This window comes from Thunnus thynnus, chromosome 1 (genome assembly GCF_963924715.1).
Source record: "Thunnus thynnus chromosome 1, fThuThy2.1, whole genome shotgun sequence".
Taxonomy (NCBI): Eukaryota; Metazoa; Chordata; class Actinopteri; order Scombriformes; family Scombridae; genus Thunnus; species Thunnus thynnus.
In genome coordinates this window covers 5,636,471-5,649,015 of record NC_089517.1, presented here as the reverse complement: position 1 = coordinate 5,649,015, position 12,545 = coordinate 5,636,471, and the positions used below count along the sequence as shown (strand labels likewise).

The following is a 12,545-nucleotide window of genomic DNA, read 5'->3' as shown; positions in this document are numbered from 1 at the left end:
TATTCAGCTTGTTAGTCAGCAGAGTCTGGGCAGAACTTCCTGCTGTTTATCTAGGCACAGCCCTCAGCGCACAGTCAAAGCCAACTTCTGCCTGACTGTCTTTTTGACTAACTGTTCTAATACTGCAGAGCTAATGAGGCGACACCAAGAAGCCCGTCAAAATTGAACCGGAGGCGAAATAACGAGCTTCTTCTCCTCACTCCCCTGGACTTAAATCACCTGGAATCACCCCTCTCGGAGCTTCACTACATCTTCACGCTCTCCTCAAGTCAGTCACCTCTGATCTGTTGGGGGAATACCTCATCAAGCCTTTGAAATCCAACAGGAAGCTTCCAGTGCTATAAGCACTTCCTCTTTCTTGAGCTCATCACCTCAAATAGCCACATTCACCAAATCAACAACCACAGGATGGTGTGTGCGTGCCCGTGCCCATGCCCCTGGGCCCATCTAATGTAGTGGTCAGCTTTCTGCCCTTTTATGGAAGCAAACGACTGAGGCCTGGCTTGTTATTTCCTATGCCTGTGAAATAGGCAGGAAAATAGTTTGCTTTTTTTCCTCTCTTTTTTTTAAATATTTTTTTCTGGGTCCTGTTCTGAAAACACGACGACTTCCCACATGATATATTCAAGGATTTAGATGTAACAGATGGCTGTTGACATTTCAAACAGTGTGGGCAGTGACCGAGTATTTAGAAGTCTAACCTTGATAAGGCACTTTCTTTATCTGTATTTACATAAGCTAAAAACAAACGCAGTACAAAAATGGATACACTGAGAATTATTCTCTTCACATCCCTTGTTCTTAAAAAAAAAAATCTGTCTTCCAGTTTCACCAGCAGGTGTGGAGTTCCCATACAGCTTTTTGCACTGTGTTCCTGCTGTCTGACCTCACCTGCGGCTCAGTCGCCCTTCGTTTCTCCCTCGACAGGAAAACAACCCAAATATGGTGCCGTGCCGGTGACATCATATGCAAATTTGCAGCACAGACATACGAATACAAGAAGCGCATTCATCAGCTTGCCTCACTCAAGTTATGATAACACAGGCAAATGAGTCAGAGAGAGCAGGCTGCTTTCGAGAAAGACTAGTGTGTTTAGATCACGTACTCCTCTGGATTCATGAGATCCACCAGTGACATCAGGGAGTGTTAAAAAGATAGGTCAAGCCTCTGAGAGCTCAAAGGGGGCCTATTATGCTCATTTACAGATCTATATTTTTATTCTGGGACTCCACTAGAGTAGTTTTGCAAGATTCACATTTCAAAACTCAAACTTAAAACTCCTTATTTATCTTATACTGTTACTTTATGCAGCCCTTCAGTTCAGCCTCTGTCTCTAACAGGCAGTTTTAGTTCCTGTCTCTTCAAGGCCCCCCTCCAAATGAGCCCACTGTGTTCTGATTGGCTAGCTTTCCAGAAGCCCGCCGAGGGGTAACTGTATCAACCGTGTTAAGTTACCGCTGATGCAAACCCAACATTTCCTGCTTTACTGCTTCATATTAAAAGCTTTTAAAATGACAAAATAACAGAAGAATTTTATTGTGAATAATTAACAAGAAATTAAACGTGTTCTTTACCAAATTAGCGGCGCTTAAAACCAGTCGACACAACAACGTATGGAGATATTTGGAGCTCTTTGTTCAGCGGATCAGTTAGAAATAACGCAGGGAGGAATAGTATAAGCAGAAAAAGCCACAGTGATGACGATGTGTGATGAAGAGCTGCAGACCACATTGCCCACGGCTTGGCGTGACTACCCCTAATACACTGGAAAAACACCATAACGTTAGCGGAACAGAGCAGTGAACTAGCGCACTGTGTATGGAGCAGATGACCATATAAAGAAATCCGTCACGAGTTGACGTCAGTTTAAGCTGAAAGTAGAAAAAAGCGTTCAGAACAGTCTGTAGCCAGGGCGTTTTTCTCCCAGTGATTAATTCTACATACGTTTACCGCATTATGTGACACTTTGGTCGCGTTTAATATGAATATCCGACATTGTAACATTATATATATATATGACTGAAAATAAGTAAAAGCATAATAGGTCCCCTTTAAGAGACAGAGAGAGCGAGGAGGCTCAGACATGCATGTCCTATGCAGATGTATGACAGGAAGTGAGTGGGGGGAGGAAAGATGATCACACCATGACATCAGCAGTCTGGTCAAGTCATGTGGAGCTCAAAGGCCTGAGTCACACGGAGCCATCTGCAGCCCTACATGTGTCTGGGATCCCTTTGGCTATGACTAAATATTCACAATAATATATCTATCCAGCATTGGGGTGTTACAGACAAAGTACTGCATTTTATTTAAAACCTTTAGGTGTCACAGTAGATGTGCACCTAACAGATAGCAGCCAAAGCTGATGAGTAATGCTGAATAGTATTAACTGTAAAGAGTGTTGAGGTGACAAGGGCAAAAGTGATGACTCTGACAACCTAATGATATTTATATAAAGGAATTAAGTCATTATTTGTTGACACTTCAATACTAGGTGCTAGCTAACACCCTCTATGCTCGTTCCTTATCAGAGTATCAGAGTAACCACAACAACCTGCAACTTCAGTTCCTACTGTGACAGAAATGTGATATGATGTGTTCACAAGTTAAAATGTGAACAATACACTCGCTAGCCATTTTATTATGTACACGTGTACAATCTACTGTACAGTAATGCATTTAATCAGTTTTTTTCTTTGAATATTTTGTCCACCTCATTTACAGACACGAGGGGGGGGGATATTAGCAAAATTAGCTATTAATTGTGCACACAATTTATTATTTTGAGTGCCTAGATTAAATAATGTGCACAAAATTTTGATTCAACAGGAAAATTACTGGTGTGCATACTGTTATGTTGAGTTTTGTGTCATGATAAACCTGACATATAATAAATATATAGCTGTCATTAACAGAAATATAAAACTTTATCATATGTCCAGTCACATTTAGCCCTGACAGCTTTCACTAGCAGTCAGGATGTAACTGTAGCCAGGCCCTGTTTGCATAAAGTGACTGACTCATATTTACATAATGCTCACCTGAATACTAGATACACATAGAAAAGCAAATCACAAACGGACAAAGAGAGAACAGGATGTATACACAATAGCCTGGTTGGACTGAATTCTCATCCGAACCTCGTACTCATGTTATAACCTGAACATCTATTTTCTGAATCTATCTTTCTACAGCCGCTGTCAGAGAGATTCACTCCTCCCGTATGTCTGTGTCTGTGTGTTTTGTCTTACGTGAGCCTTCTCTCTGCGGGCCTCCAGGAGTTTATCGTGGTAATGCTGAGCCACAGACGGGTCCACATCGGTGAGCTTGGCTGAGGGGTTCTGCAGCATGGCGAGGGTCTTCATGGGATCCCCTTCATCCAGGGCCTCATTGATCCGTCCGATAGCTTCGATACCTGCAAACACACGAGCAGACGTACAGATAGACCTAATTAACACTCTGTGGGTTAATGATTACACTATAATATGAAAGGACAGGAAAGAAGAAGACTATTGTAATATCATTTACACAATTTAAGATTTAATTCAACTTAAATGAAGCAGGAAAAAGTTACTTTTACATATCCTGGGTTGGTTTTATGATTAAAACCTACCTGTCAGCACATAAACTAATATCTTATTATGAGCTTAGCTGGTTTTGCTTGAGAATATTTATTGTTTGTCAGATTTTCCACATAAAATAAGGACATAAAAAGTAAAACAAGACAAAGAAGAAACACACACATAGGAAAAAAATAAACTATATATACAGTATATAGTTCTTTAGTTCAGGACACTGTCATACATAAACTACACTTCTTCATCACTTCATCAGAAAGTACAGTCAGTAGAGTTACTTGGTATCCAGACAGCGCATAAAGCGTCCCCACATTATTTAGAATATTTGTAAGTGACCTTTTGCAGCGCGTGTCTACTTTTCCACAGCCAGGCAGCGTGGGAGGGTTTGTAGCCATTGAGTAACAGTTGGTGATTCAGATTTTTTCCATTTAAGTGCAATACGATATTTTGTCAGTTGGATACAAACGCTGATCGTTTTTACCTTTTGACAATTTCGTATGACCAGGAAAGAGACAGGTAACGTTAAAGAAACAATATCTGATATGGATTTGATGAAGATCTCATTGGGATCAAAGTCATCAGTGTGTACTGTATGCGTTACTTTATATTGATCATTTCATTGATTATTTGGGGGGTTTGACAAGTAAATGGATGTGAATGTGTCTGTTTCTTACGTTCATGCTCCTCCTGCACAGCCATGTTGACCTGGTCGATACAGGCTTGAATGTCGTTCCATGTCAGATAGGCAGAGCCTTCCTCTCTGGCTGCTGCCTTAAGACGCATCAGCTCATCCATGTACCTGAGGAACACACGGGTTCAGTAACACATCAACAAGCTGCCTGAATCCATTCAGTAAACACATAAAACACCTCAGACAGCACAAAGACAACGTGACAACGTCTTCTGTTGTGTGAACTCACCTCTGTGCATATTCACCCTCCACGTTGCTAAGCCCGGTGACAGAGCTGGACAGTTGTTTCCAGAGGGCGCCTCGGTCTCCCACTTCCAACGCCTCGTTCATCAGCACCACCGATGACAGCATCTCCACGGCAACAAGCAGCTCCGGGTGGGACAGCGAACCCTGCGGGACACAGGACTCAAATTTACCTCGTATGTCAAACTGCCAATGAAGACTACCAGAGGCAGAGCAGTAAACACCGGAGGGAACAGTATGTAACAGTTGATGGCGTCTTGCTTTGCGGTTCCACGGTCAAGTCAGTTCAAACACGGCAAACCTCAGGAGGAAGGAAAGTGCATCTAAAGCCACTGGTGTGTAGTTGGTGAGGTTGTTAAGGAGAGGCAGGGTGTTAAAAATGGTTGGAAATGTTATGTATGCGTTACAGACCGAACTTATAATGTGTTGTTTTCCAAGAAGTAAAGTAATGTCCTTGTACGACTACGACTACGATCTGTTTAGTCTCTAAAATATATAATAAAACAGTAAATTAACAACATCTCAATCCCCCAGAGTCCAAGATGATGTCTTCACATTACTCGTTTTGTCTGACCAACAATCCAAAATCCAAAGATATTCAATTTACAGCGTTATGAATCTGAGAAAAAGCTGCTGAATTTAACATTTAAGAAGCTGGAATCAACAAAAATTTTGATTTTTTTTGCTTGATAAATGACAATTAATTGATTCCTGTCAATAAACTAATCAAATAATGATTCCAGATTCCACATACATGTGATGTAAAATATGTGAAAGTATGAATTTTGTGCAGTGAACATGTACAAGTCTTATCAGTTCAACATATAAAATAAATACTTCTATTAACAGAGAGGGCTTGACTGCCAAAATACACATATAGCAAAGAAAACACTGTATGAACTGTATGAACATCAGTGTGCTTCTGACTGATATGAAGGTAAGTAGATGATGAGAAAATTTTTGTTTTCAGCTCAGCTGATCCTATAATTTAGCCTCAAAAGCCACATGGTCACGTGTTTTCATGTACATAATGACGCAGTGATGCTGTGGGTTTTACTCGTATGTACTTGTGTGGTTATGTGTGTGTTTTCTTCGTGTGTATTGTACCTCTTGGCTCTGCTGCTGCAGGCTGGACAGCTCTCTCTGGTAGAGGTCTGCAGCGCTCGGGTAGACTTCAGGCAGCTGAGCGCTCGGGTTCATCAGCTCCTCGACCGTCTTCTCAGGAACAGCCGCCCTGATGGCAGCGTTGATGCGTTCCACTGCCTTCAACACTACAAACACACACACACGTAAAATTACAGAATGACCAATAAATATAGCAGTCGATATCAGCTCATTGCAGATTGGTGCGTATATGTCGTACGTCGTGCGTATAAATACAGAAAATGCCAAAGATTTGTTTTAAATCATTGTAGAATCTATCGTTTGTCCTTCAGACAGTAGTGACAAGTTTATATTTAAGCAGTAAAACATCCTTCTCACCACATTTCTGGGTTGCATTTGGATTGTTAAAAAAAAATTAAAGGAATCTTCTAAAGAATGTGGATTAATTTTATAAATTCTGTAAAATAAAATAAATACCAGCTCTCAAAAGTCCTGTATCTGGCTATATTCTGTACTAAAAAGGTTGTAACCTAGAAAGAAACCCACTTGCTTCTGTAACTCTGCAGCTGAAGCCTCATATTAGCTTCAGCTGAACTTTAAAAATGTAGTTTTACACAGGAAGAGGACTGTGGATTTTGTTCCACATCTCTTACAATGGAAACATGTTAGGAATGCATCTTATGATGGCCAGAACGAACAGGAGGAAATATTACTACAAGCAAAAACCTGATTCATTGCTCATAAAGAATGTGAACCTTTGCTTTAACGATAGTGAATAAAATAGTTTTATCATGAGATCAGATAGAAGAGGGGGGATGAAGACGATGGTTTTAAGAAACTGTGAGATGGATTTTGGTTGAATGTGTGGTTCATACTCTTCAGGTAGCCTTCTGCTATATCATTGGACACGTCCACGCCGCTCTGCAACTCGTCCTTCGTCAGGGCTTCTCCTGGAGACGTCTGATAAAGGAGGATATCAGGATTAGATTACGACGATGAAACAGAGACATTTCCACATGTTCTCAACAAACACCACAATCCTACCTGCTCTTTAGTCTCTCTGTCACCCTGCAGCTGTTTGAGGTACCAGGCTTTGTTCTGGGGCTGCAGGTTCTGGACGCCCATGGCCTTCAGCGCCTCGTATAGTTTATCCTCATCGCCGCCCAGCAAAGCCTGTTCAGCTGCGCTCAAGGCGTTGCTCACTGTCGGGGGGAGAAAAAAAAAAGGGTTAACATTCATACCATTCGTACCATTCATGTGTACTGATAAGGAAATAGTAAATACATGTCTGTGTATATGTTTGTGTAACTTGCCGTTGACTTTGTTGACATTGCCCTGGATTTCAGCCTGGGTGAGAAGTTCATCGTAGATATCTCTCTCTGCTTCGGCGTTCTCCATTTGCTGTTTGAGCAAAGCAAAGCAGCATTAAACATGAGAACGACTTATCATTTTATTATTCCCACAGGACACCAGAGTACAATATATTTCTTTCCAGAGGGGAGTTTTTGTTTCCTTGCTCTGATTTTTTTTTTTTTTTGGAGAATTCTGATCATTTGTTTGCTTCACCTATTGGCAAAACTAAATTAAAATATTACAAATGTTTTTTTTTTTACTATCATGCATGACTCATAAAAGATTACACATGCCACATGTTTTTTTTCTTCTGGCAGACTTGTCAACAGAGGATGGAGTGATGTTATTACACTCTGTATCTTCCAGCCACCAGTCTTCACTGTGTGGGTTTATTTTAATTTTTGTTGCCTCAGTGGTTTATGTGGCCTCAGCATTTTACTTCAGGCTGTATAGTCAATTATTTTTTAATCAAAAGCTGGACATTGACTCCAATGAACCCTCTGTTTTTAATTATATGAGCTTCATATGGTCTTTCAAGGAAAATCTGCCCGAGGCCGCCACTCATGTCTGGCCCTTCTGAAACCTGCACACAGCGATCACTGCACTGAACAAAACCTCGTACCCGTTTGCGTGAGTTGGCCACCTTCTCTGCCTTGGCCTGGGACAGTGTGTCGTGGTACTGGCTGGCACATTTGTTATCCAGGTTGACCAGCATGGCGTTGGGGTTCTGCATGGCCGCCACCGTGCCCTCTGGAACGCCCTGGTCGATGGCCTCGTTGATGGCGATCACGGCAGCGTGCACTGAGGATGGAGGAGAAGACGGGTGAGCAGCTGGCTTCGTGTTCTTTCATCTGATCTTAATTATCATATCAGTTTTATAACTTAATATTCCATCTTGAGATATGAGATATATTGTTGAATTTGATTATTGTATCATGAAGTTTTCCTGATCGTATCCGAACGTTCTAATTGAGTGAACAGCATCTGCTTTATCATCATTTCCACATTACTAACTATTATTTTCTACAGTTTTCTTGCAGGTAAATACACACAGTATTAAACTGGATACACTTAACCCTCTGAAATTAGTTATATATTGTCATGTTTAACATATTCCTGGTAACATATAGGAAGAAAATGAGGAAAAAACTGTTGAAAATGTGAATTTTAATCCCAAAATCAATGCCATTATCTTGGAAATTTAAAAAATATGAATTTTGTGTGTACATTTCTGTGTCACATGGGAAAAAAACTAACTACTAACTCAAAAAAAAAAGCCCTGAACTTTCAATTAATGCACATAAAGGTCCACTAACCTATTAGAATTTGACATATGCATAAAGGAAAATGATAAACTGGGCTTGTAGATGAGTTTGAGCTTTAAAAAAAAGTATTAACTACACTGGGAACAGCTGTTTAGGTGCTAAAAAAAGCTGAAATTGATCTAAAATCGTGTCCACACTAACATTCAGAGGGTTAAGGGCGTGTGTGTCTGTTTCATAATGAATGACAGAGAGGGAATCAACTAAATTATACAATCTGCAGCTCTCAGATCCCGCCCTCCTCCCCGTGACATCTGAGCCTCTCTTACATGCGGCTTCATCCACCGAGAGCTCATTGGCCAGGATGCCGCCAATCTTGCTGAAGGCGGGCATCTGGATTCCATACTTTTCCAGCTCACTCTTCATGTTGTTGATCTCCTCCTCTGAGAGAGAGAGAGAGAGAGAGAGAGAAGACAGAGAAGAAGAGGGAACAGACATGAGGATTGAGGTGAAAAAAAAAAAAATAGAGAGAGGAGTGGGAGCAGACGAGGAGGGGAGGGTGGGGGGGGGGGTTGGGTTAGGGAAGTGAGACACTGGAGTGGAGACAGACTGTTCCTGGCTCATGTGTGATAATCAGATTTCTGACTCAGGCTCTGGGACAGCGGGAACTCCACTGACAGGAAAAGCTCTCACAATTACTAATGACTTTCACATTTCCAGCAGCTCCTCCACACCACAGCTTGCTGAAAGAAAAAAAAAAAAAAAAAAAAAGAAACACCGCCCCTCCGTGCTCTTTTCTCTCAGACAAATGCTACACATTTAAACTTCATGTTAACTCTGCCAAAGAGGTGACATTTGTATCGCTCTGGATTTAAGATGACATAATCGGGTTAACGAGGACAGTATGAGAAAAAAAAAAAAAAAAACAGAGAGAGACTCATGTTCGGGCTGGTGCACTTTCACTTACCAGTGAAATCTACTTTTCCATACAGGTCCTGGATCTGAGGGGCCAGGCCCAGCTTGAACAGGTACAGGCTGTAATAGAGGACAAAGAAACAATGCATAAAGAAACATGACGGAATACGCAGCTGCAGGAGTGACAAACACATGGAAAACAACTCCATGCAGGGGTTTTTTTCGCTCTACTTTTGTCATGATTACTATAATATATTTTCAGTACAACCAAATAACCACAATGAATAAATTCAAGGGAGTAAAGAGGGTTCATACTGAGGAAATACCAAAATCCAACTATGTAATTTTAGCTAAAGAAACAGGTGTTTTAGTGCTCAGTGCTTCAGTGATGTTGTGTAGCTGCTGTGTAGATGGACGATAACCCAAACAAATCAAACCGTGCTGCTTTCAAGGGTGTCAAATCACTTTAACTTTCAAAATAAGAGTCAATAACATGTTACGTTTTGTTGAAATTGTTTGTGTCATCTCAATGTGAAGAAGAAGGGAGGAGGAGGAGGAGATGTGAGATTTCAGCAGAAATCAACAGTCAAAGAGTGAATCATGTCTTAACCTGAATCCCATCATTTATGTGAAATATGTTTTGCTTGATACGCTGTCGTATTAAAAGGACTAGTTCACAATTTTTCAGGTGTGTCTTAAAACAACAGTCAGGTGTCCATATGAGCAGTGAAAGAGGATGTAATTATTCCTCCTGTTCATACTGGCTGTTATAAGATCCTTCAAATGTGCTTTCAATGTAAGTGATGGAGGCCAAAATCCACAGTCCTCGTTTTCTGCAAAAATGTATTTAAAGGTTTAATAATATGAAGCTTCAGCAGTCTGAGTCATATCAAGTGGATATCTGACACATTTACATCTTTTTAGCACCAAATTCCCTCTTTGTGTTTCCTTGTTGAGCTGCGGTGGAAGTATAGTAACAAAAAGAGGAACTTTGGCACTAAAAAGACTGTAATGATGAAAGATATCTACTTGATTTGACTAATATGGATGGCTGAAGAATCATATTATCACTGGTTAACTGTCCTTTGAATTTAGTTTTAGCTGTTTGTTGAACTTCTTCAGTGGAATCAAATATTTAGAAATTAAACTCTATTTTATCACATTCTGACATCACAACACCACCAGTTGGACCAACTGTGGTCTCTTAAATGGAGCAAGTAATGAACCCATTTCCGTGGCAGTATTGTGGTATCTGGGTGTAACTGCTCTGCGTGTTTTTTGTGAAGCACGGTCATATACAGGCACGCAAACACTAACACCACCTCCGCTCTGCTCTGCTGTGTCGATTGGCTTCCTGACTCCGAAGGCCCCTGCATCCATTTTACCTGAGGTGGAATGCTCTATTAAAACAAACCGCTCCGTACCTCGTACCACTGAATGCCTTTCTGCTGAAAAACTGCACTGTTCACCTCATAAAAATGTCGCAGACATGAAACATGTACAGACCACAGCTGAAAACAGCCTGAATCTTTCCGAGCGCTCTCAATCCAATGAATGAGGGACTCATGTGATTTCTAAAACAGACGTTTTAAAAAGACAACATCTGTTTGTCAACCCTAACGAGGTCTCCGCTTAATGGTTTTCTGCCTGTCGTACAAAATCAACAGAAGAAGAATAAGCAGCGGTCAGATTATTGAGAGTTTAAATGCCAGCAGATTAGCTGAAGAGTGCGACTTTATGAATGCAGGGATCAAAAAACAGATCCAAGGACACATGAGACCAAAAACAGAAAGAGGTCAGACTGGTTTTGTGGTCAATAACTCATTAACAGAAAATACCACGGCATATTGCTTTGTAAAAATGAAAAAGCTTTTAATAAATGGGCTTGACGCCAATGTATTTTAGGGCGTGTCAAAACAAGTGACAGCTCATAGATATAGAGGACAAGTTGAAAGGCGTAGGCGCTAACAAAGCTAAGTGAAAGTCTAACCTCTCTCTCTTAGTGGTCAAACTGTTTAACTTGACTCCTTCACCAGTAAAACCTCATGCTGCAGGGCCTGACAACCTCAGACACGGATAAGAAGAAAGAAACAAACAAACAGAAGCAGTACCTGAGTGCATGTATACAGTAGATGCAGCGTGGCATGTTCTTTCTGTCATATATGTCTGTGGTTTCAGGGTAGAAGATCTGAAAACAGTGAAACACAATGAGTCAGTCCGAAGCAGCAGCAGGTTTCTCTCCATCGATGATAGCATGTTAGCGTGCTGCAGCATGTGTGCAGGAGTGATTCAGGGGTATTAGAGGATTACACGCTGTAAATGTGCATTCAACCGCCCTGGCGTTGTCTCTCTGTGTGGTGCAACTGAGAGAAGCTACTGATATTTTCTGTTGAAGCTGCCAATTGGTGATATTTTGGGTTGACCCTCTTTTTCAAGCCAAACTCATGACAAGTTAAGAGTTTCCCAGAGTTTGATTATTAACAGGGTGGAAACTTTTCTGAAAAGGAAAAATACTAAAAAAGCCCACCGCTATTTTTAGAGTAAGTTGTCTTTTAAAGCACTATTTCAGTCTACAAAACATTTTCATTTCTTTTGACCCTCCCTTCAAGGCATATCGTATTTATAAAACTGATTTCTTAACTCCAGCGAGTCGCTGGCTTCAGTTAATTTCACCACAGTATGAAAAACAACTTGCGCCGACTTGACGTTAGCAGGTAATCCATCACTTTTAACATGCTGGCTGCCGTTTATAGAAAGCAATTAAAAACTCTTTTCCCCTCATTGACTTCATGAAAACTCTGACATCAAAGATTTTAGAGCTTTTTAATAAAACAAATGACCAAATGTTCTTTCTAAAGGCTCCATGCTTGGTATTTGTGTGTCTTCCAGGTTTGATATTTTAAAAGAAAAGCTCGTAAAATACAGCAAAAATTTAATCAGCTGAGTCTTTAAAACAATCCTTGATCACAACTATATTAACATGTGACAATAATTTACTGTAACTTAATCAGCTTAAGCAAGTTTAAAGTCTCTGCACGTTGATTTTCATACTGGAACTGGAAGGAATTAATGCCTTGAAAGTAGGAAATCAATCTCAAAGTGATGCTTTAGTGTTAAATGTTACATTAACTGTGTATAATTTCCAGTTTATGACATAAGTCATGCATATGTGATACGGCCCTTTATGGTAGGGAGACCTGTACCAAATCCATTTAGTGACTAGAATTCATGTACAAACAAACATTGTTGAACAAATTAATTAATACATTAATTTTAAGGACATACTTTTAAAGAAACAGAATTTCATTGCAGGTCTAGGAGGAATCTTTGGACCCTAAATAAACACTATTATTACACTATTTTAAACAGTAGTATGGAGAGGTTTGGTGTCTGTGTGTG

At 40.4% G+C, this 12,545-nt stretch overlaps 1 protein-coding gene across 1 annotated transcript in view; it reads right to left on the bottom strand.

Annotated features, from left to right (window-relative positions):
* The window catches only part of iqgap1 (IQ motif containing GTPase activating protein 1), a 50,634-nt gene that overhangs the window by 15,120 nt on the left and 22,969 nt on the right, over positions 1 to 12,545 (bottom strand). The window contains exons 5-15 of the mRNA XM_067610094.1: positions 11,258 to 11,334; positions 9,199 to 9,266; positions 8,561 to 8,674; positions 7,592 to 7,770; positions 6,926 to 7,017; positions 6,661 to 6,814; positions 6,492 to 6,576; positions 5,620 to 5,783; positions 4,499 to 4,659; positions 4,253 to 4,377; positions 3,252 to 3,415 (exon numbers count right to left, since the gene is read on the bottom strand). Of these exons, the coding sequence (XP_067466195.1) occupies positions 3,252 to 3,415; positions 4,253 to 4,377; positions 4,499 to 4,659; positions 5,620 to 5,783; positions 6,492 to 6,576; positions 6,661 to 6,814; positions 6,926 to 7,017; positions 7,592 to 7,770; positions 8,561 to 8,674; positions 9,199 to 9,266; positions 11,258 to 11,334 (1,383 nt within the window). The remainder of the gene's footprint in view (positions 1 to 3,251; positions 3,416 to 4,252; positions 4,378 to 4,498; positions 4,660 to 5,619; positions 5,784 to 6,491; positions 6,577 to 6,660; positions 6,815 to 6,925; positions 7,018 to 7,591; positions 7,771 to 8,560; positions 8,675 to 9,198; positions 9,267 to 11,257; positions 11,335 to 12,545) is intronic.